Source organism: Homalodisca vitripennis, chromosome 1, assembly GCF_021130785.1.
Source record: "Homalodisca vitripennis isolate AUS2020 chromosome 1, UT_GWSS_2.1, whole genome shotgun sequence".
Lineage (NCBI taxonomy): Eukaryota > Metazoa > Arthropoda > Insecta > Hemiptera > Cicadellidae > Homalodisca > Homalodisca vitripennis.
In genome coordinates, this window is record NC_060207.1 from 144,343,869 (window position 1) to 144,365,376 (window position 21,508).

General features: G+C 32.8%; 1 protein-coding gene across 2 annotated transcripts in view; it reads left to right on the forward strand.

Annotated features, from left to right (window-relative positions):
• LOC124372888 (heterogeneous nuclear ribonucleoprotein A1, A2/B1 homolog) overlaps positions 1-21,508 on the forward strand; it is a 56,904-nt gene that overhangs the window by 24,730 nt on the left and 10,666 nt on the right. Inside the window, exons 5-8 of one of the 2 annotated variants that reach the window (XR_006923374.1) lie at positions 4,788-5,207; positions 8,035-8,157; positions 9,360-9,446; positions 17,748-17,802. Coding sequence is in view for 1 of the 2 variants with exons in the window: in XM_046831301.1 (XP_046687257.1) it covers positions 4,788-5,207; positions 8,035-8,157; positions 9,360-9,446; positions 17,748-17,785 (668 nt within the window). In the remaining variant the exon portion in view is untranslated. Of the gene's footprint in view, positions 1-4,787; positions 5,208-8,034; positions 8,158-9,359; positions 9,447-17,747; positions 18,272-21,508 lie in introns of those variants that run through there. The other variant, XM_046831301.1, reaches the window with a different exon arrangement.

Genomic DNA, 21,508 nt, shown 5'->3' on the forward strand with positions numbered 1-21,508 from the left:
TGTGTTCACAGCATAAATGGACCACCATCTATATCACTATTGCTTACCTCAGCTTGGAATTTCTGCTGTCTGTATTCCCCATCCAGTCGAAATAAATTTAACTGTCTCTGTCACTGTATCACCTGAAACTGAATTGTGTTAACTTTGTTTATTTTGTGTAAAACAAAATTATTCATTAAGGACATTTTTATCTTTCCGTTATCAGGACTTCATGTCATAAAATCTGAGCTAAACCAATATATAGTACATTCGAGCTTTGGGGCTGACTAGGTGTATAATATTATAAACCCAAAGGGTTAAGCTTGACTACATATCACCTCTATTAAGTATTTATTAACTCCGTAGCAGGTCTTTCATGATTAACTCATCAGTTGCAACTGAAAAACAGCAATTCATGAGTTTTTGTTTCAAGTTTATTATTAATGATGGATGATTTGAAATACATTCGGATTTTGAACATTTGATAGCGTTATATGTTACTGAAGTAGAACATGACGTTTCCAGGATTGAAATCTTCCCTTTTTCTCAGGTGTCGACAAACTGTAAGACATAAGATTAGATTAAAGGAGGATAAAGGATTCGTAGTTCGCAACACGTCAACCTAAGCTTATTGCACACTAAATCTGGTAGTAGGAATAATTAACCCCCCAACTGATGACCGACGGCTCAGACGTTCATCAATACCACCTGTGAACTGATAAAGACGGCACAGTCAACTTTCCTTTATCATTATGCGAAAATTGTTAAAGTTATAAAGACATAACTTGCACTGTCAAATCCTCTACTCATAAATACCAATTCATTTTATATAGTTTATATTTAAACGAAACAATGAATTGGACAATTAAAGTCGACCGACTGATCGTTTCTGACTTCGGCACTAAACAAGTGGTACGCTTTGTAAAGCAGTAACATGGCAGAGTGGTAGTAACCGCGATACAAACATGTTTTTTTACTGTAAGTATTATTCAGTCGCCGAAGTGGGGTCTCCGGACGAAGTTGTCCAACTCTTATTCTTTGGAGAAAATAGTGTTTTGGAAAGACAAGTGTTAGACGGATAGCACAGGCCTAAAATGTACAGTGTTATAAACAGGCCTCAGAGTTCGGTTCGTTGAATAATATAATGTTTGACGGTTTGATAAGAGGTGCAGCCCGGGTTTTTGAGTACGCCAGAATGTCAGTTGGATTTATACAATGCTTAATAAGATACCTTTTGGTGAAGAAAGTAGTGGGTTAGTTACAACAACTAAAGTCGAGAAGTTCTGTTGCATAGCAGTGACAGAATGAGCTGAGGGTTGAGTTGCAGGAAAAACATATAATGTTAATGCCTGCTGCTCACGTCTGCCATGGCTAGTGTCGGGTGTTCCCCACATGTACAACACAAACATTAAACTTTAAGTCCCCTCTCATTCTAGCACCCACCGCTAACCGTTCGTATTGCAGCTATTAAAATTTCAATTATAAACATTGCCAAGACATCACTGTTGTGTGTGAACAGACTTTGTCTTGACTCCCGAAATAACCAGCGATATAATTGTAGCAAATACCTTTGACAGTTCTCGTGAGTAAAATTGCTTATATTGTGCAAATTCTCAGCAACTTTACTTGCCGGTGTAAACGCAAACTTGATGTTGTTTCCAGTCTACAAAAGGCAGACAGCCAGCCAATCAAATCAGCCACGCTCATCAGTTTTCGTTGTTGGAGCGACATTGGTTGGCTGATGGCTGGAAATCCCGTCAGTTCTCTGGGATCAACTATATACTGGAATGACTTCTATGTACACGTGACGATCGTTCGGACAATTCGAACTGTTCAAACCAAATAGTTCAACGTGCATAAGGATCTCTATGTCTTGTTGCGTCGTAGTCCTTGAATGTAATCTAACTGACTAATTGACTGAGTCGGCACTGTCTATTCATGGACAAAAACGATTGGTGGAACATGTTTTTGTAGTTCTTTGTGTATAAAACTATTTAGAAATATATAGCAACAGAATAACGTAATTTATAAATATTATAATTGAAGTTAGTTTTTTCTGTGTCTATATTTTTCAACGCTAGCATGTCTGCTGGTTCTATGCGTGGACTTTAGCTCCTTCTCAGTAAACGGATGATCTCTAATTCATATTTTATCCGTACGTCGTACTTTACTTAGTTGTAATTAAATATATTCTCTATAAATATACATCCATACATTTTTACGTAAATGTAATAATTATATTCTGGAAGCTCATTTTATAACCTAGCATTTCTATTACTTAATAAGGAAAAATGGCTTAGAATTTTATATATATTCATTTCCCTGAATCTCTGCAAATAACTCTTTAAAAAAACATGGTATTCTTTGGCTTCCCCCTCCCCTACAAAAGATAATTAAGTAGAGTTCAGATGAAAGTATTTGGTTTATTTGTTGATTCTTCTGAACCGACCTTGTATACCAGCGAAATCAATGTCTTGTACCGAAAGTTTGTCCACCGCTAGGTCTCTGACCCGCAATACTGGGCTGCAGTCTGCCCCATGGTAGCACTGTGCTGGTATTTATTTGTTATCTTAGTATTTCCAAATGGGATACATGTATTTTCTAAACATCACAGAAAAAAAAGTTATTAGGTATACACAATGTTATGTCGACACATCGAAAGACACAGAGATAAAAACGTAAGGAGCTTGAAATAGGTGATAGCGATAAATCGTCACCGAATTTCTCGCATATTGCTAGCGACAAAATGCTAGAGCACCGCAGCTTTGTGGCATTTCTTGCAAATACTGCTATGACGATAAAACATCATTGCACTTGGCGAAAGGGTTAAATACAATACTACAGTTGTCTATTTGGTTTAAAAATAGACTGGATAATCGGAAATTTTCGACCGGGAAAAAAACCGGGAATTTGATAAGAGAATTTGAGTGGCCACTCTGTTTAAATTTTTATAAAGGAAAAGTTTTTGTATTGTAAATAAGTGCAAATATGTTGTAATCTTTTTGTTCACTACAGAACTATGTATATTTTGTACATATGCAGTAAGTATCCTACTATCTCAAGTTATGTGAAAGTTACATGGAGTGAAACTTAGAACAAAAAGAATTTACAATACAAATTTTTCAATTTTTTAGAAATTAAAAAAAACAAACAAAACTCTAGTAAGTACATATTTGTATTATTTTAAATTGTTTTCTGCTTTCTAACAAAAAATTATTTATAACACTTGTTACTTAGCATTTAGCATATATTTTTGAAAAATATCCGAGAAATATACTGCACAAAAACCAGTGTATCATTCTGGGAGTTCCTTATTATCAGTCGGAGGGTTAAGAAGAAAATAATTAGAGAATTAACTGTGAGAAATATATTAAATATAACATAAAATGTAACAGAGTGCTAGTTGCCATATTTTTGCTAAAATAATTTTATAAATAACACCAGAATCAAAGTAAAGGCAAACTGACTGAATGCCATTGTAGGGTGGGAGAGAGAAATTGCCTTAAACTTTGTTTTAGAACTGTTGCCAACTTTGCCGCACAAAATGTCTTCTTGGCAATTCTTTCGATGCATTAGATATTCAAGGAGAATCATGACCACAAGTTTGATATTTGAATATAAGTTTCTTGGAAATGAGCCAACACGAGTTTGAAGTTTTTGTTTAACCCTATTTCTTACGGTTTGTGGGCAACCGAGGAAGAGCATTCATTTAAATCCTCGAAACATAGTTTTATATTTTTGTAAACTAACGATGGCAAATGTCTGAAATCCTATGATTGACGATAATTTTGTTGCAAAACTTTTCGTTTCATATATAGTTTGATTAATTGATCTACACAAAAGAGTAACTATACTTTAAAATAAATATCAATACCTAATTTACTGACACATTAGCTTACATCATATTTTTCTCCTTCCATTGGATATATGTTGACGATCAACATGTAAGGTTTTAGTATCTGGATCTGATGACTTCTCAGTGGACTGGTGATCATTGGCATGTCGGTATGTTTCTAATATGGACTATGGCTGAAGCAGATCCAGAAAACTATATTTACCACTCCAATTTTGACTGACAAATAACGTAAAAACTATATGTAATAATATATATTAAAATTTTATATTCACACAAGTGAAAAATTACATCTTGGAAATAGAATTTTATAGTTGTTGTTTGTCAAGATGAATTCAGTTTTTTTTCTGCTATCTAAAAGAACTCTTATTTTAAATGAGTAAATATTATAGCTAGATATTTTAAGAAGTCAATTTTGAATAGAAATGAGTACTCATAAACATGTACCCTCTCCAGGTTTAGTCTTCAGATAAAGTCAATTTGGAAAACCTGTAATTTTGTGAAGAAAATTACACATCCATAGGCACTGTTGGTAAAGCCTGTAGTTATAATAGTTTTGGGGAAAGTGTTACTTATACCGTACAGTTAGTATATGTAAATAATTTTGTAAAAAAATGAGCATTTCAATTATGACAAGAAATAAGTAATATGAGTTATTACATAAATAAATATATTTATATGAGTTACATATTTATAATTAATTGCCTGAAGTGGTAGTTTTTATAATAATTTTTAAAATTCATTGATATATGAATAGTGGAATATTATGGTTTAGTTATACAGTACACTTCTCTGTAGCCATACAGTTGAAAATATGTTCTTAATTATGAGGGTTAGTTGGAAACTAAAGGGTGACTGCTGAGTTTTTGGCTCGTTGAATAGTGTTTTCACTATATTATTCTAACTGTAATAGTACTGTTCAATAAATTAAATCATTATTGACTACTTTTCACAGTGCACAAGAAACATGAAGTAAAAGGTGTTCGTCTCTTCGTGAAGAAAGCTGTTGAGTGGACTGAGGTGAAAAAATCTAAAGATGGCTTCCGATCTCGTGGAGGTTTCCGAGGTGGAAGGGGTGGCCGAGGAGGTCGGGGAGGGGATGATTTCTATGAGCGGCGAGGCGGCGGTGGATATCGGGACGATTATGAAGGTGGACGACGTGGTGGCGGAAGAGGCAGAGGAGGGTTCCGACGTGGGGGAGACTTTGACATGTATGACTCTGGTTACCGTGGTGGTGGTCGGCGAAGCTACCGAGACGATGATGACTGGGATGATAGGCCACCACGGCGAGACTTTGGCCGCCGTGATGATGACTGGGAAATGGATCGTCCCAGTCGCCGTTTTAGGGATGATAGCATGGACCGTGGATATGGAGGTAATTTTTAGATTATAACATAGTTTTATTGTATATTTTTGGTTACAAAAGATATTAAAAGATATGCACTCTTAAAAATGTGCCACTGAAATTTCTTGAAAGATAAATTACAAAGATGAATAGAATACAGAGAATGACTAACAAAACAATGAATGTGCGGTATTGTATCTACTCTCATCTCAATTTATAATAAAGTTAAAATGTAACTCTATTTGAATATTTTATATTGGCTTAACCTAAAGTTTCAGGAGGACGATATTCAGCCCTAGGGAATCAAACATCTTGCTGAATTCAAGTAGTATTCCTGTAACTATTTTTTTATTTTCAATCTGATTAATTACATTTTCCATGAGGCTAATTATTACTGGTATGGTTGAATTCCCTTTTACATATCTATGCTGCATGTCAGTTAACAGGCTGTTATCCTTTAGATGTTGTACTAATCTTGCAAGAACCACTTTTTTGATTACCTTAGAGAAGGTTGAGACTAGAGATATGGGTCTATAATTTGTTGGATCAGTTAGTGAGCCGTTTTTGTACCTTTTGTAGTGAGACTTTTGAACATTTAAGACCACTTTGGACTAATCCTTCTTTAAATGATTTATTAATAATGCCTGTTAATGGAGCGATGAGTTCTTTGGAGCAGATTTTTACAAGTTGTGGGGAACCTCATCAAGTTCTGCAGACCATTTTGTTTTAAATGACTGAATTATTTTTTATATTTCTTCATGATTGGTGAATGATAGTTCTGAGAGATATTGATTGCATCTGAATTTGACTGGGTTGACTGTGGCAGCTGTTGTGATATTGCTTTTAACTAGTGCTTCTTGAGAAGCGCATATGAAGTAGTTATTTAGTTGTTTTGCTACTTTAAGAGGATCATTCAGTAACTTTCCATTCACATTCAGCTGAATCTGAGGCTCTGTTTGTTCTTTATTATAGCCCACATAGTTTTTTATTTGTTTTGAGATGTTTCTCTTTATTCTATATATCTTGTTTTCACAGGGATTTTAATTTTAGGTCATACTTTTCCTTTGCATCAGTGCAGATTACTTTGTCTTCAATATCCCCTGTCAGTTCAAATTTAGTGAGAGCTTACAGATAGGCTTGCTTTAGCAAAAGTGACTCTTTGTTGTCATAGGCATTTGAGTTTTTCTCTTTTCTCAGTTTTTTCCCCCAGGCTATCTCTATACTTGCATACAGTGAGTTGTAAAAGTTGTTGTAGCCTTGGTCAAAATCTGTAGCATATTAGATTGTAAGCCAGTGATTGTCTGCTAGGAGGCACTTTAGGTGTTGAAGATTCTCTTCATGGAAGTGTCGAATGACCTCAGCTAGTTGGGTTGTAATTGGTGATGAAATTTTGAGGTTGCGTATTTGGGCCTGTATCACCTAAATGTCCAATTATTTTTTGTAGCGATATGTACATACACAGTAAATTGATGTTTAAGTAGTACTTGTAACTCTGATAGGAGGTAGATGGAGTCTTTCAATCTTAAAACATAAATTTTAACAAGCTCAGCACAGCATTGTATGTAATTCGCAGAATAAAAAGTATTAGTGACACAGCAACTGCAAAAATTGCATATTACACCCTTTATAAATTTAACCTCCTTGACGGAATTGTGGCATGGGGGGGTAGGGCATTACAGCAGGCAACAGGCTTTAGCGTATGTGGCAACACCACTCATTTTATGTTAGTAACTTTTGGCTTTTTTTATCTAATACTTAATATTTACTTAAATGTAAAGTTGTAGTTTGTACAGTACATTAACAATAACACTATTTATGTGTTTGTTTCTTTATAAACTGAAAAATATATTAAAAAATTTAGAACATTTAGAGCTGGAATTGTTACATTAGTTCAAAAGCACAGTCCAGCAAACTTTCATCTAGCGTAGTTCTTTCCAACTGCTTCAAAGGGAGTCTTCGGAGTCAAATTCTGACCATCTTATGTTTTAGGACATTTCCTAAGGTAGATTAGTACTTACCTAATCGCTAAAATTTAAAATTGATAAAAAGGCTGAAAACTAATGGTTACTCCTTCGAAAATTTATACACTATAAATGTAAACATATTGAAAAAAGTAGTTAAATTAATTTAACATATGGTTGTGCTGTCATAAACCATTGTTTACACAGAGCATTTGATTACATTTGACAGGCTTTTTCAATTAATATTACACAAGTTTTAGGACCATTATTACTTTAAATACCAGTATGGCGTAGCTCAGAGGGATTTTTGAAATAAGAATAGGCATATATTCATCCAAGGAACCTTAAGAATGTCCATGTAAAATCAGTGGGATCATTTACGTGTGAAAGCAAAACAAACAAACAAGGCACTTTCGCATTTATAATATTATTAGGATTAGGATATTAGACCACCATATATAAGAAAATTGGAGGTGACAGAAGTTTAAACCTTCTTAACAAAGATTTGAGAACTTCATATGATGGCCTAAAGAAATTTTGGAAACAATAGAAATAAGGTTTGGAAATTCGCTCAATGTTTCAATTTTTACAGAACAATTGAAAGATACATGTATATCTCTCGGAACTCCTCAAATACCATTCCTACCAGATGTTCATTATTGAAGCATATTACGATTTAATTAAAAGATGAGTACTAAATTAACGAATGATATGTGTACTAAACTAGTAGATAACATAATTTGGCAAAATATAGTAATTAAAAAACGTAATAAATAAAGTTGAAATCATTTATTTGTCTACTAGAATATGAAATATTGATTTTAGCTCAATACCTAATAGATTTAATGATTATCTGAAGTTGAGTAACATCATATAACATTTTTGTGATATTTTAGGTGGTGGTGGTGGAGGCGGTGGCGGAGGTGGCGGAGGTGGTGGCGGTAGGTGGGAAAGTGATTCCCCCAAGAAAGTCGGTTGGGGAGGAGGTGACTCTTGGAGACGAGGCTCTCCAGATAGAGGTAAATCTGATACTGTTAAAGTTCTCAATATAAATTTTTTATGCATTTAAAAGTCTGATGCCATGGGAATCTTTTTCCATTAACAGTTATGAAAACTTGTGAAAATCACTATATCACTCACATATTAACTCATTACAAAATGTTCGTAAATATTATGTGCTGAGGCTTGCATATAATCAATGTAGGGATTAGTTTACCAAATACAAACAAGGTTATGTATTTACAAGATAAAATACTAAGATGAAATTAATAGACTGTAAAATAAATAGGACTTAAAACTAAATTTAGCTCTTGGATGGACCAAATGAATATTTTAGAGAATGATTGTAATGAGTAAGCTAGACAAGTCTATTAACATGTAACTTCAAATGAATATTACATAATCAAATTAAAACACTTTGTGGTAGGAGAGGAGAAGGTATACAAATGGAGAGATGTTAAATAGTTGATGGTATAGGACTGCCAGTCATTGTAGTTGTCTTCATCTGCCTCACAGTACGGCACAATTGGTTCACCTCACAAAGTGAAGAGAAAGGAGACTGAAACTTCCCTCAAAACTACTACATTTAAATGGGGCATGAGGGTGATTAACCGCACACTTCTATTACAAACAATCAGTTAATCATTTTAAGAGGAAGGGCAAGCAATGCAATGTGCAAGTGGGTGAGAATACAGCCAAGACCACGCCATCTCCAATTATGCTGAAGAGTGTATTGCTTTCACCAATCAGAGACAAGACAAGCGATCATAGATCATACAACATGAGCTAGATTGTCCGTATGCAGCTAGCTAATGTAGTTTATTGAGAATTATATCTAAAACTACACATGTAACAAAATATATATTAGTCTTAGAGTAAAAATTATATTTTTATTTTATAATGGTGTAATGTCACAAATATGACATAAGGTATCTAAAACACAAGTAGTATTTATAAGAAATAAATGTTTAGTATTAGAATGGCAAAAATAAATTTTGACAAGTAGATATTTTTAGTTACTAAAAAGATCCTTAATTGTTATGATCTAAGGTTTTATTATCAGATCAACAAACTTTAAATATTATGCATTTATTCATTTCAAGTGTAAATTTATAAATATTATCAATGAAAAGATTAAACTATTTTAAAATTTTCATTCAGAGTGGACGTGTACTTGTAATGTCTTTGTCCCATAATCGTGAAGTTATAATTGATGTTGCAGGTGACTCAGGTTTCGGAGGAGGTAACAGATATGGTGGAGGCCCAGTCAGATCCAGTTTTAATTCTTCAAACCGCAGTGCACCGTATGGTAAGTGATTTATAAACCTCTCTTTCATTCAGTGGCAGGACTAACTTGGTGACTGACTGGTTTGAGCAACCAAACTGCTGGCAAAACAATGGTTTTATAATTATTAATGTGAATAGAACTCACTAAAATCTGTAAATATCAAGTTTTAAACTTTGAAAGTTAAATCATAGGAACATCGACTGATTGTTCGGTAAATCCAATCACTTTTTAGTTACAGTATGATTGGCTGTTTTACAATCAATTGGTATTTACCATTTAACCCATTGCGGATCAACGACGTGAGGGTGACGCGGAGCGAGGCGTGGACCAAAAGCACAATGACGTGACCCTCACGCGGATGACGTGGTACGGATGACTCATTTGTTTTGAACGCTTATCGCTGTTATAAGCCTCGGAGATTATTATAGTCTGTTTTCCTGGACTGGTTTCCTATCTTATCTCTGTGACTTGTCCACAAATACTCCCCTCGTTATCGGTCAATAACGTTATTATTTGCGACAAATTGTTTGTCTGAGGCGTACAGTCGTGGCGTTCGATTTTCCTTTGCCTCCTGTGCGTGTACGTAAATAAAATGGGTGAAAATTTACGATCATCTGAATTAGATAGACTATTATTAGAAAGTGGAAGTGATCAAAGTGATATCGATAGTGTTATTGAGGATGGAGACGGTTCTATCATGTGTATTTGTCTACGTTTTCATAATTACGCGGATACTAATGTAAATACAGTGTAAATATTTTGTAAATATTAGATTAGTTGTTTCTTGAAGTAACAGTTTTATTAGAACATTTTTTTATTGTGTAAAACATTTGATCCGTCCTACATCAAGCAGCTACAACACGCAAAAAACGTAGGTAAAAATGTTACGTATCTGTATTTTAAAATTTGTTCTAGTATAGTATACTTGTCTAATATGATCTGTATAATGTTTATATAACATAAATAACAACATAAACAAACAAAACATGTATAATTAGCGAGCGCGCTAAGCAGGCAGGTAGGCGTGCAAACACTGCGGGTGCTGCGTTGTAATACGGATTAATTCGTACTCTAAGGCCCGCGCGCGCGCGCCGTTTTCACGATCCGCAATGGGTTAAGAGTGCCAGTTTAAATACTGGTCTCAGACCTTTAAATGTTTATATCAAATAAAAGCCTGTGAGTTCTAGTTTATGTTTTAGTTATATACACATATATACATATACATTTCATAACTTTTGGCTTGTAATTCTTTGCCAATCTGCATTTTTTTTTCCTCCTCTTATTTTGTTTATATTACGTGAGCAACGAAACCAGTAGTTTGTAAACAAATCAATTTGTTTTGTTTGATCAGTTGTATTTTGTGTTTGGTGTATTAATGTGTTTAATTATTGTGTTTTAGTTTTAAATGATGTGAACAAATGAATGAATGTTTATTGTCATATTACATGTTAAAAAATCCAGCTATGCTGGTAAGACAGATGACATAGTCAGAAATAGAACAATAATAAATATTGCCATTGCTACATAATATAACCTAATATTATATGATATTACAAATTAAACACCATTAATAAACTGCACATAAAAGCTTTACAAAGATATCAGACATTAATAGGATAAACAATGAAATTTGTCAAACTTTGACATCAGTAATAATACTACTAAATAAATGTAAACATATACATCCAACAGTTCCCTTTCCTAGGTCTCTCATCATTAGTAGTAATATTACTATCATTTTAACACTAACAAAAACTTCTTATATCAAACATTTATTTTATAAAAATTGCCAAGTCAGATAATGTTAAAATTGTAGCACACCATAATGTAATAACAATCATTCATTAAAACAATTAACAAATAAAACAATAAAATTGGTAAAACCATTATCAAATAACACAATAAAATTGGTAAAACAATTAACAAATAAAACAATAAAATTGGTAACAGTATAACATATTAAAAATAACAAAATGGAAATTAAGTATTGAGTTTCTTATTATATTAAATTAAATTTCTTAGGAGAAAACATTCGATTTACATAACTAGATTATTACGTTTTGTCATTTAGAAATTCGGAAATCTTGTAGTAGGCCTTTTCGACAAACAGACTTTATATTCTATCTAAGAATTCAACCTGTGGCATTTGTTTGAAATTGTTAGGCAATTTTTAATAAAGTTTAATGCCCATAATAAACACGTTTTTCAAATATTGCTGTAGTATGTATGGGATATATTAACAAATTAGTATTTCTAGTATTGTGGTGATAAATAGTTTTCTTTAGAAAACCAGTTCAAATTTTGATGAACTTGGCTCAGTACTTCATACATGTACACACAAGGGACAGTAAGGATCTTCAGTTCTTTACAAGAACTTCTTCTGAATGTAAATGTCATTATTCTTATAATTTTTTTTTAACTTTTTCTGCTGATTCCACAGAGCCCCGCATTGTAATTCCAAACTTGATAATTGAGTAAAAATAGCCATAGTATAGGGTCATCTTTGTTTTTAAACTTGTAATGTGTGTAACAGAGCTCATATTGAAACAAGTAGTATTGAGGTTTTTTACATAAGTTTTGTATTTCTCCTGTCCGTGTCATATGTTCATAAAAACAAACGTTTAACCCATTGTGGATCACTGAAGAGCTGGGCTCGTCACGCAGCGGCCGGGCCTAACAAATACCGCTGTCCGCTGCGTGCTCTGGCACGATGACGAGCTCAGGTCACAAAAGCGGTCTGCTTTTAACTTTCCCTCCAAATAGTTCTATTAATGTCTAATAGATCGGGCGATCGTCTTCACTTGCCAACTAAGAGTGTTTAACAACGGTCTTTGTTTAGAGTTTTCAAAAGTTTTATAAATATCCTACAGATTGCAGTTGTATGTCGAAGTTGAAAAATCATTCATTCTCTGCTTTTCAGTGCTTCTGATTGGGTGTTTTCCTCAGCTGTTATTATAATACTTTTGAGGTTAGTGACACAGAACTAAACGACGCAGACGTACATGTTGGCGGGTTTAGTCTAGACAATGGCCCTGATGTTGTAATTGCTTCGCCCGAGCCGCTTTATTTAGACTATGATTCAGACATCATCCCTGCCACCCCGGAGCATTGCTCGCGTGCTATCGTTTCTACATCACGGATACCCCAGCAGGCCCATATTCCATCTGAACGAATACCTTCACAGTTGTTGAATTTTCTAGTATACAATAGCGAGCGATACGATGTGGCACACCATTTCTGTTCGTGCGGCCGCTGACCGTAAATTAATTCGTGCCCGCGCGCCAAAACAATACGATCCCCAATGGGTTAATAGTTTTACATCTTTGCAGCTATTTATTTGTTCATTATGGTTACTGTAGACATTTCTTCTCTGTGCTTTCTGTTTTTGAAGTGAATAGTATTTGTTTTTGTAGTATTCAGAATCATTCCATTAACTTTAAACCCTTTTAATTTAACTATAGTTTGTTCTACCAATAATTTATAGCTGTGGTGCCATCAGCATATAAAACTAATTTCGTGTGTCTTCTGGTAGATCATTTGTATACAATGTAAATACTAATGGTCCTAAAATTGATCCTTGAATTCTAATTTCTTTATTAAGATTTCCTGATCTACAAAATCAAATGCCTTTGATAAATCATAGGACACTGCCACTGTAGACTGTGATCCATCTAGAGCATTGTAAACTTCCTCTGCAAGGTTGGTAAGTTCAGTGTCAATCGAGTAATTTTTTTCTAGAGCCATTTTGACAACCAGTAATCAAACTATTTTTTTTCTAGGTATTTGTATAATTGATGGTTTACCAGGGATGCTACAGGTCAGGGAAATCAGGGAAGTCAGGGGAAAAAAACAGGACTGGAAATCAGGGAAAAGTCAGGGAATCCGGTCTCAAGTCAGGGAATTTCGATGTTGGTCAGGGAAAAATATAAAATCCCTTTACACAAATAAACTTACTGCCGCCGCGCCGAGTCCAAGCCTGCAGACGACGCGGCGCATATTTTACTTCTGTGTTGTAAAAGATCATTTAAGTCAATCTTTTTGTACATGTTAAACTGTGTTCACTTTATTTTTTGCTTTTTTATATTTGCCACCCAGTTAGCCTCAACAGCGCTTTTTTCCACTCATTAATTGCCAAAAACCCTGGGGATTGCGTCGAAAAAAGTCAGGGAAAAATGAAAAATTTGGTGTGGAAATCAGGGAAAAGTCAGGGAATTTCATTATTGGACTCCTGTAGCAACCCTGTTTACTACTTTCTCATAAAGCATGGAAAACACTGGTAACAATGAAACTGGACGATAGTTTTTGACTTAAGTTTTCTCACCTTTTCTATAGATGGGTTTCACTATTGAATATTTAAGCATGTCTGGAAAACACCTGTTCCTAATGATTGATTAATCAAGTTTCTTATTGGCTTCACAAGATATTCCTTAGTCTTAAGTAATTATTGAGATAATTTCATCCCAGCCAGTAGAGACCACCTGTTAGGTAAAGTTGATAGTAATTATAGATTTCTTGCGCTTGCATAGGTTTAAAACAAAGGTGTATTTTTAACTCTGTAATTTTCCCATTGCTTTTACCGGAGAGCTTTTTATATTAAATTGTTCTACAGTCTTTAAATAAGATTCATTAAAATTATTAACCATCCCACTATGTTCTCTAATTACTTTCCCATTAACCACTATTTCACTTACCCCATTGATTTTCTGTGTTTATACCTATTTCCTGTTTTATAACTTGCCAGGCTGCTTTGCCCTTGCACTTAGATTGTTCTATGTATAAATCATTAGTTCTACACTTAACTTCTCTAACAACCTTTAAAAAAATGTTATTATATTATTTTATATTTTATAATGGGTTTTAATTTCTTCATCATTTGAAATTTGTGCTTGTTGTGGAGCTTTCTCCTATTTCTACTTGAAATTTGTAATCCTTTTGTTATCCACTTCGCTCAAATCTTCCCTCTAATTTTGACGGATTTAAGTGGTAAAGAATAATTAAACACAAATAGGAAATCTCTTAAAAAATTTTCATTCAAATTTTTGGCACTGCTGAATTCCCAGTCAGTATTTTTAACATTGACCACAAAGTCATGTCTAGCTTCTTTACTGTATCTTCTCTATATTTATCCCTATTTCTATTTTCAAATATGGGCAAAGCTGTTATTGCATTGTGGTTAGAGAGACCAACATTTGTTATCAGAATCAGAATCAGAATTTTTATTGCCGTTACAAATGTGGTATGCATGGCATCGTCATCTCATACAAAACAAATTGTATTATAAAAGTAAAATATTCATAACTAGACTATGTTAGCTTCAATATGATCTATAACTTCATCTAAACTGTATGCTGCTAGATTTACTAAGATATCTTTTAAGCATTTCTTAAACCTAATAAAATCTAGACATTTAATATGATTTGGTAACATGTTATAAATTTTAATACCTATCTCTACAAAACTATTTTTGGTACACTGGTAGGTACAGTAGTTTACTCTAAGATTAGAACAATTTCTAGTAAAGTAATTATGTATAGAGCTATTTACTGTACAATTATCGATCTTAAACCTATTGTTTGTTATTATGTTATCTAGACATGTTCCACTTGTTGGTCTGGTTACTTTAGCAATATTTATGAACTTATTCAATAAACCATCAAGTTTTTCAAGAACAATATTAAGGGTACACCTATCCGGAGTTCTAAGATATCTCTGTACAAAGATATTATAATTTTGGGTTTTTAAATCCAAAAGTTCTATTATTAAATATTTAAAGTAATAGTTGTTATTGTACATTTTAAAATAATTTCATTTGGACTTGAAAGTTTATTCCAGAATTTTCTCTGAACAGGATTGCCAAACCTCCTCTAGTACAGTTTTCTCTAACATAAAAATCAGCTAATTTGAAATATTCAATATTATTGATGAAATATTAATATTTAAATTTATTAACAAACCACTAGAGTTACCAATAAAATTACTGTATCTAAAACCAAAATCTCTCCTGGCAGTGTAGCTGTTGTCTTCTGGGGGCTGATTCCTGGTGGGGTTGGTTGACTGTTTCCCTCCTGGGTCATCAGGTCTCTTGAGACTCAGGACTGAGTTGTCTGCTTTCCGCTAATGCTATAGGTTGGTCCAGGTTGAACTCTTGTATCGCTTTAATGATCTGCTCAGCCAACCATTGCATTCCTTTGGCATTGAAATGCATGCCCTGCCGGGTATGCATCTCCCTCTCAGCTGTGCTCGCTTCAAAATTTTGAGACTTATGTGTTGACATAAGATCCTTTAGAGCACTGTTGGTCCTTCTTGTTTCTTCATTGACATATTACCAGTTTGCAGGATTATATCTATTAAGTAATTCTACCAGAACTACATTTTTCTCCTTGCACTGCTGTAGAGTGTCTGAAATGCAATTTAAGGCTTCTTTTGATTCATTTCGCCCTACAATGTTTGTCCCACATATTACTAAAATCTAAAATGTGTTTAGGTCCCTGAATCTCGGACTCAATATTTTCCGTATTTAGTGCTTGCTTTGAACAACACCAAGATGTACAAAACCAATAGCGCTAAGAAGAATGATACAGTTTGTTTAAATGCCAGGCTACATCCTTACCATGACTATCAGCTCACAAAAGTATGTTGTTTATTTTTTTTTTTATTACAAGCCAGTTTTGAGTCTTGACTTATTTGTTTCATTTTCTTCATTATTTATTGCAAGAGATTGAAATCTGTTAACTGACACCAAGCTAAAGTCCATTTCAGTGATGGAAGATGTAAGTTAAATTTTCCTTTTATTTGTTTTAGGTTGAATAAAATCTCCCAGTGTTAATGGCAAAATTAATCTTTGCTCTACATAATTTGTTTTGTTACAATTTTTCTTCGTAATTCATTCTTTCAGTTTTTTAAAATCTTCTTCTTTTTGTAAAACTAGTATTATGTTTTCTTCTCTCAGCTGGATAATCTTCTTTTGGACTTCATCAAGATCCGTGCTCAACAATTTTATCATTAAATTCACATTTTTTAGTTCTTCCGTTAGAGCATTCAACATCCTCACATCCACTGTCAATATCATCCAATGCTGCAATACATTTTGAGCAACTTCATCTGATGTTAGAGTTTTGTATTTCTTTGAAATAATCTTCAGTTAAGTCAGTGCATTTAAGATGATGTCATTGTAAGCAGGAGTTTCTACAAAGTACTGCTTTGCAAGATTTACTACATTTTTTAAACATTTTCCACAGGGACATTTAATTTTTTGCCCATTCTAAATCTTAATCAAATACATAATAATGTGTTCATGATACATGTTTATGGTGATTCATAAAGATCTAGTAGTATCAGAGATATTTGTAATGATAAGAATGACATAAGTTATTTTGTTTTGAGTCAAAATTTCGTCCTTGTGTAAATAATTAATTTGTTTTATTTATACATACTGTTTTTATACCACAATTATTTTTACATTTTTCAGAGAGAGAGAGAAAATGTATTACACATACAAGTTTGTAGTCAAAATGTTTGAAGGTACAAAAACTCAAAAATCGCCTGTCATCCAATAAAAAAATTACTGCCAGTTTGAGGTTTAAAAACAGTGCAGTTTAAATTTCTCTTAGATGCTTGTAGGGTTAACATAAAAATACCTAATGTATTACATGAGCCTCCAGTTTACCACTTTCTTATGATTAACACAATTCTAAGTTCTTAGATGTATGGTTATAACAGCATATGTAAGTAGAATGGCTTACTTTAAGAAGTAATATAAATTTTAGTGTTTTTGTTATTGAAATAAGTTTGGTTTTATCCCACTTTGAAGTATTAAAAGACTTTAAAAGGATTTATGAATATTAAAGTAATTATTTTTTATTCTTTCTTCTGACTAGCACCATATTGACATCCCTTATAAACATTAAGTTGATTATGTGTTCTGCATCCTGCAACAAATATAACATTTCTGCCAGGATGTTATAGGCATGAAAGTATCCTATAACATCTCTATTATCCTCACCCTAGAAAGTTTTTATAAATCAATTTGGTGTGTTCTTTTCTCCTTTTATCAACACCACTAGAACAGGGCATCACTTTGTTTCTGGTGTGTTATTAATGTGTCTTGTTTTTTTAGTACCACAGTTTTAAATTTTCATTTAAAATTTGATAGTAATTTTTTAATTTCAAGTTTTAAGTTTGCAATGAATTTTTTTGGAGTGGGCTATGGTATAAATTTTCATTTTATTTTTATATCTTTTGTTTACATACAATTTACTTTTAAACTAAATTTTTGTTTTAAAAATTGTACATTTTTAACAGTGAATTGTTTCTTTGTTCCAGACACATCTTACCCTCTCAACCGCCGAGGCAGATACTGAGTTTCTAAGTCGATCATGTAAGTGATCCAGAAGTGTAGGGACATTCCAATCTTTTATGGATTGATGATCTAATTTATTTTTATTCTGTATTAAGTGTACTAACACAGTATCTGTTATGAGCTGTAATCTTTTCAAATATTTTGTACTAACTGTCATTGTTAGTACTTCAGTTTTAACAGTTAGTTACTGAGTTAAATATTATATCACAAATATTCTTTAGTTTCTTTATAAGCCAATAAAATTGTTTTTGAATTGAATCAATGTGTTGTGCAAGCTGTTTTAAGTTTCTTTTAATAGCCAAGCTACTTTCTGATTGTTTAGAGTTGTTTTAATGTATATTTATTTACCATAATAAAAATCCTCCTGTGTAATTTAAGTATATGATGTACAAAGAGTAGTTTTTGGCATCACTTAGTGTAATTTTTTTCGTGTAATGTATTTTACTTTCTCTTGAATAGTAAACAGTTAAGCTTATGAAAATTATGATTACGATTCACCTTATTTCCTAACTATTTTATGTTTTCTTGTATGCACTGTATTCAAAATGGTCTTAATTAGAATACAAAAAAACAAATTTTCAAAATATTCAGTCTTAAGCTTGAAAGAATATTTTTTTAGTTTTGTTATTCATGTGAAATAGATCTCCTCCATCCCAAATAACATAGGATTTTCAAATTTTATAAAAATTTCAAATACTCAAAGAATTGAAAAATCTCTATTTGCTAAGTAATCTTTAAATTGAGACATTTTATTTGAAAACTGCTGAATAGCTGAATAAAAGATTTTAGAATTATAAAATTGTTATCACCCAATGTAAGGTGAGTGAATAAACATAGCAAGTCCCGAGTAGTATTGACCCTGCAGTAGTAGGTTCATCTCGTAGGTGTGTGTGAATCAACTCGTCTAATTACCACTAAATGGACTTGAGTGTGGCCAGACCCTACAGGGTAGTTGTTACTTCAGAAATTGTAACTTACCTGTTCCTTCTTCCCTGACTTCACCAATTCAGGCAAACATATGTAATTTATGAGTTTAGACAAAAGACAGCAGAGTAAGGCTTTATACGAGTAGGGAATAAATTTGGAGTAATTGGAGCAATCCTACTGTTAAATAAACAGTGCTCCCGTTTGGTTAACTGTGATCATGTGAGAGAAGTGAAACTCGCAGAACAATAATGGGATCATTACTTCCTTCACTAGCTCCTGCTATTACGAGTAAGTTATACTGCTCCATTGATATAAGATGCATTGACGCTCAGATGAGTTGCGTTACATTTTGTCCAATCCCCAAATTTAGTAATTTCATGAAGCCACTAGAAATTACATAAACTACGTCTTAGTCTGTAGTCACTCTGATAGTTCTTTAACGCGTTTGTAAAGAATTGCTTATATACTACTATACAGGGTGAGTCAGAAATATGGTAAAATATTTTAAGACGTGATTGTAGAGCTAAAAATAAGGAAAAAAATGTTATATAAAGGTAGGTCCGGAAACGCTCCATTAGTGAGTAATGGCTGGCGAAAGATTTTGCTTTGTTTTCAGTTCACCTGGTGAAATTAAGTGATTCTGAAATGTTTTGTTCTTACTCTTTAACTCAAATAAGGTGGATTTATAAGCAAAATCACCTGAAAAATCAAATAAAACCACTCTAGAGGTTGTAGTGAGAACAGTTTTTGAGAAAAAGTATGAAATTTGCCAAAAATCTAATTATAAAACAGCAAAAGTTGCTGTGTAGTGTAATACATGAGAAGTCAATTTCATAACTTTTTTACACATTTAGTTAACTTTGCTTATTATGGTTGTTTTCAGAATTAAATTCTCTACAATCTGTGTTAGGAAAAACAATTTGTTTATTGGTCATTTAACAATGTTATTGGACATCAAACATTTAAGACGGTATTTTTGTTATTTAGATTTTTGGCAAATTTCATAATTTTTCTCAAAAACTGTTCACACTACAACCTCTAGAGTGGTTTTATTTGATTTTTCAGGTGATTTTCCTTATAAATCCACCTTATTTGAGTTAAAGAGTAAGAACAAAACATTTCAGAATCACTTAATTTCACCAGGTAAACTGAAAACAAAGCAAAATCTTTCACCAGCCATTACTCACTAAGGGAGTGTTCCGGACTTACCTTAATATAACATTTTTTTATTATTTTTAGCTCTACAATCATGTCTTAAAATATTTTACCATATTTCTGACTAACTCTGTATAAGTAGACATTTAAAACAATTTAATATTTTGATATTGTTATTATTTAGACTATTCTAACTTGTGTAAGCAATTATGTTTTAGCATTTTGTTGCAGTTTATCTAATAAAAAGATTGATTCAAAATTAACTTTCTAAAATATAGTGAACACAAATATTTTAAGAGGTTTCATAGCTTCTATGATTTCCTGTGATTAATAAATATAAAACAAACACTAATAGTAAATATATCATTTTGCAATAAGTTAAGTGATACCATTTGAAAATTATTCAATTAGCACCTATGTTAATAAAATATGAGGGTTGTTCGGAAAATGTTCCTTTAATAAATAACAAATTACCCATAATTTTTACAGCTATTTTGTTATATACGTTTGAAAGAACTACTCTTAAACTATTTTAACATGGTTAACATTTACATTTAAGCAGTTATCATTTTGTAGGTACAAGCATTTCAATATCTATTAGATAAATTCTGCAGCCTATGTGTGTAAACGACGTGATGGTTTCCGGTTTCCACGGCAATAAGATATGACCCCACTGTATTCAACGGTTTCATCACTAGTGACTGGTTAAGAAGTTTGTCAGCTTCTTCATTAGTACTGAGTAAAAAAATTAAGAGTCAGTCATTTTCTTTGTTTTAAGTTCATCATTCCCAGAGAGTTTGGATACCCATCAGTTACAAAATTTATGATATCAAAGTTTCTCAGTCACAATTTCATACACTAGAGTTTTATTAATATCTATAGAAAATGCTGTGACCATGAACCTAACTTAATGATTGATTTGTTCAATGAGATCGTCTATAACTACAGGTAGTACACAACTTTGTTTTTCGTTGTGAGCATTAGTTTGTTCTTCACCAAACAATTGGCACCATTTATAACTGCAATATAGCTCATAATGTATTCTCCATTCACAGAATACTATTCAGAATGAATTTCCATTGGTTGCCTTTACTTCACCAAAATAAATCAGATGACACTATGGATGTCACAGTTGGCAAGAGTGTTAATTGCACTGACTATTTTGAAAACTAGTATGGCATAGTGACCAGATGTGTTCTGAACATAGTACACAACACCACTCAGATTGAACCACTACCTCCAACTGTTCGACGATAGATGCCAATGAATCATACTTACCTGAACAACCCTCATATATAATTTTGTTCTTTTAAGAATACATTTTGACAGTGCGATAAAATTTCTTGATTTATTTGTTTATTTCAGGTTAGTTTTTCATTTCTTACTAATGTGTTAAAGTCTGAATTTCCATTGTCTGTGATTTGTATCAATTGCCTCTCTATGAAATTAATAGTCTTTCACCTGCATCTCAAGGTACTAAAAATATGGATTTTGTAACAATCCTGATGAACAACTATCACATCTCAGTTTGTTTTTTTTATTAATTTTTAATGTAGTTAGCTTTAGCTTTTCAACAGTGGTGTAGAAACGTCTACAACTTTTCATTCACTTATCCAAATTATACAATAAGCTTGCAGCTAAA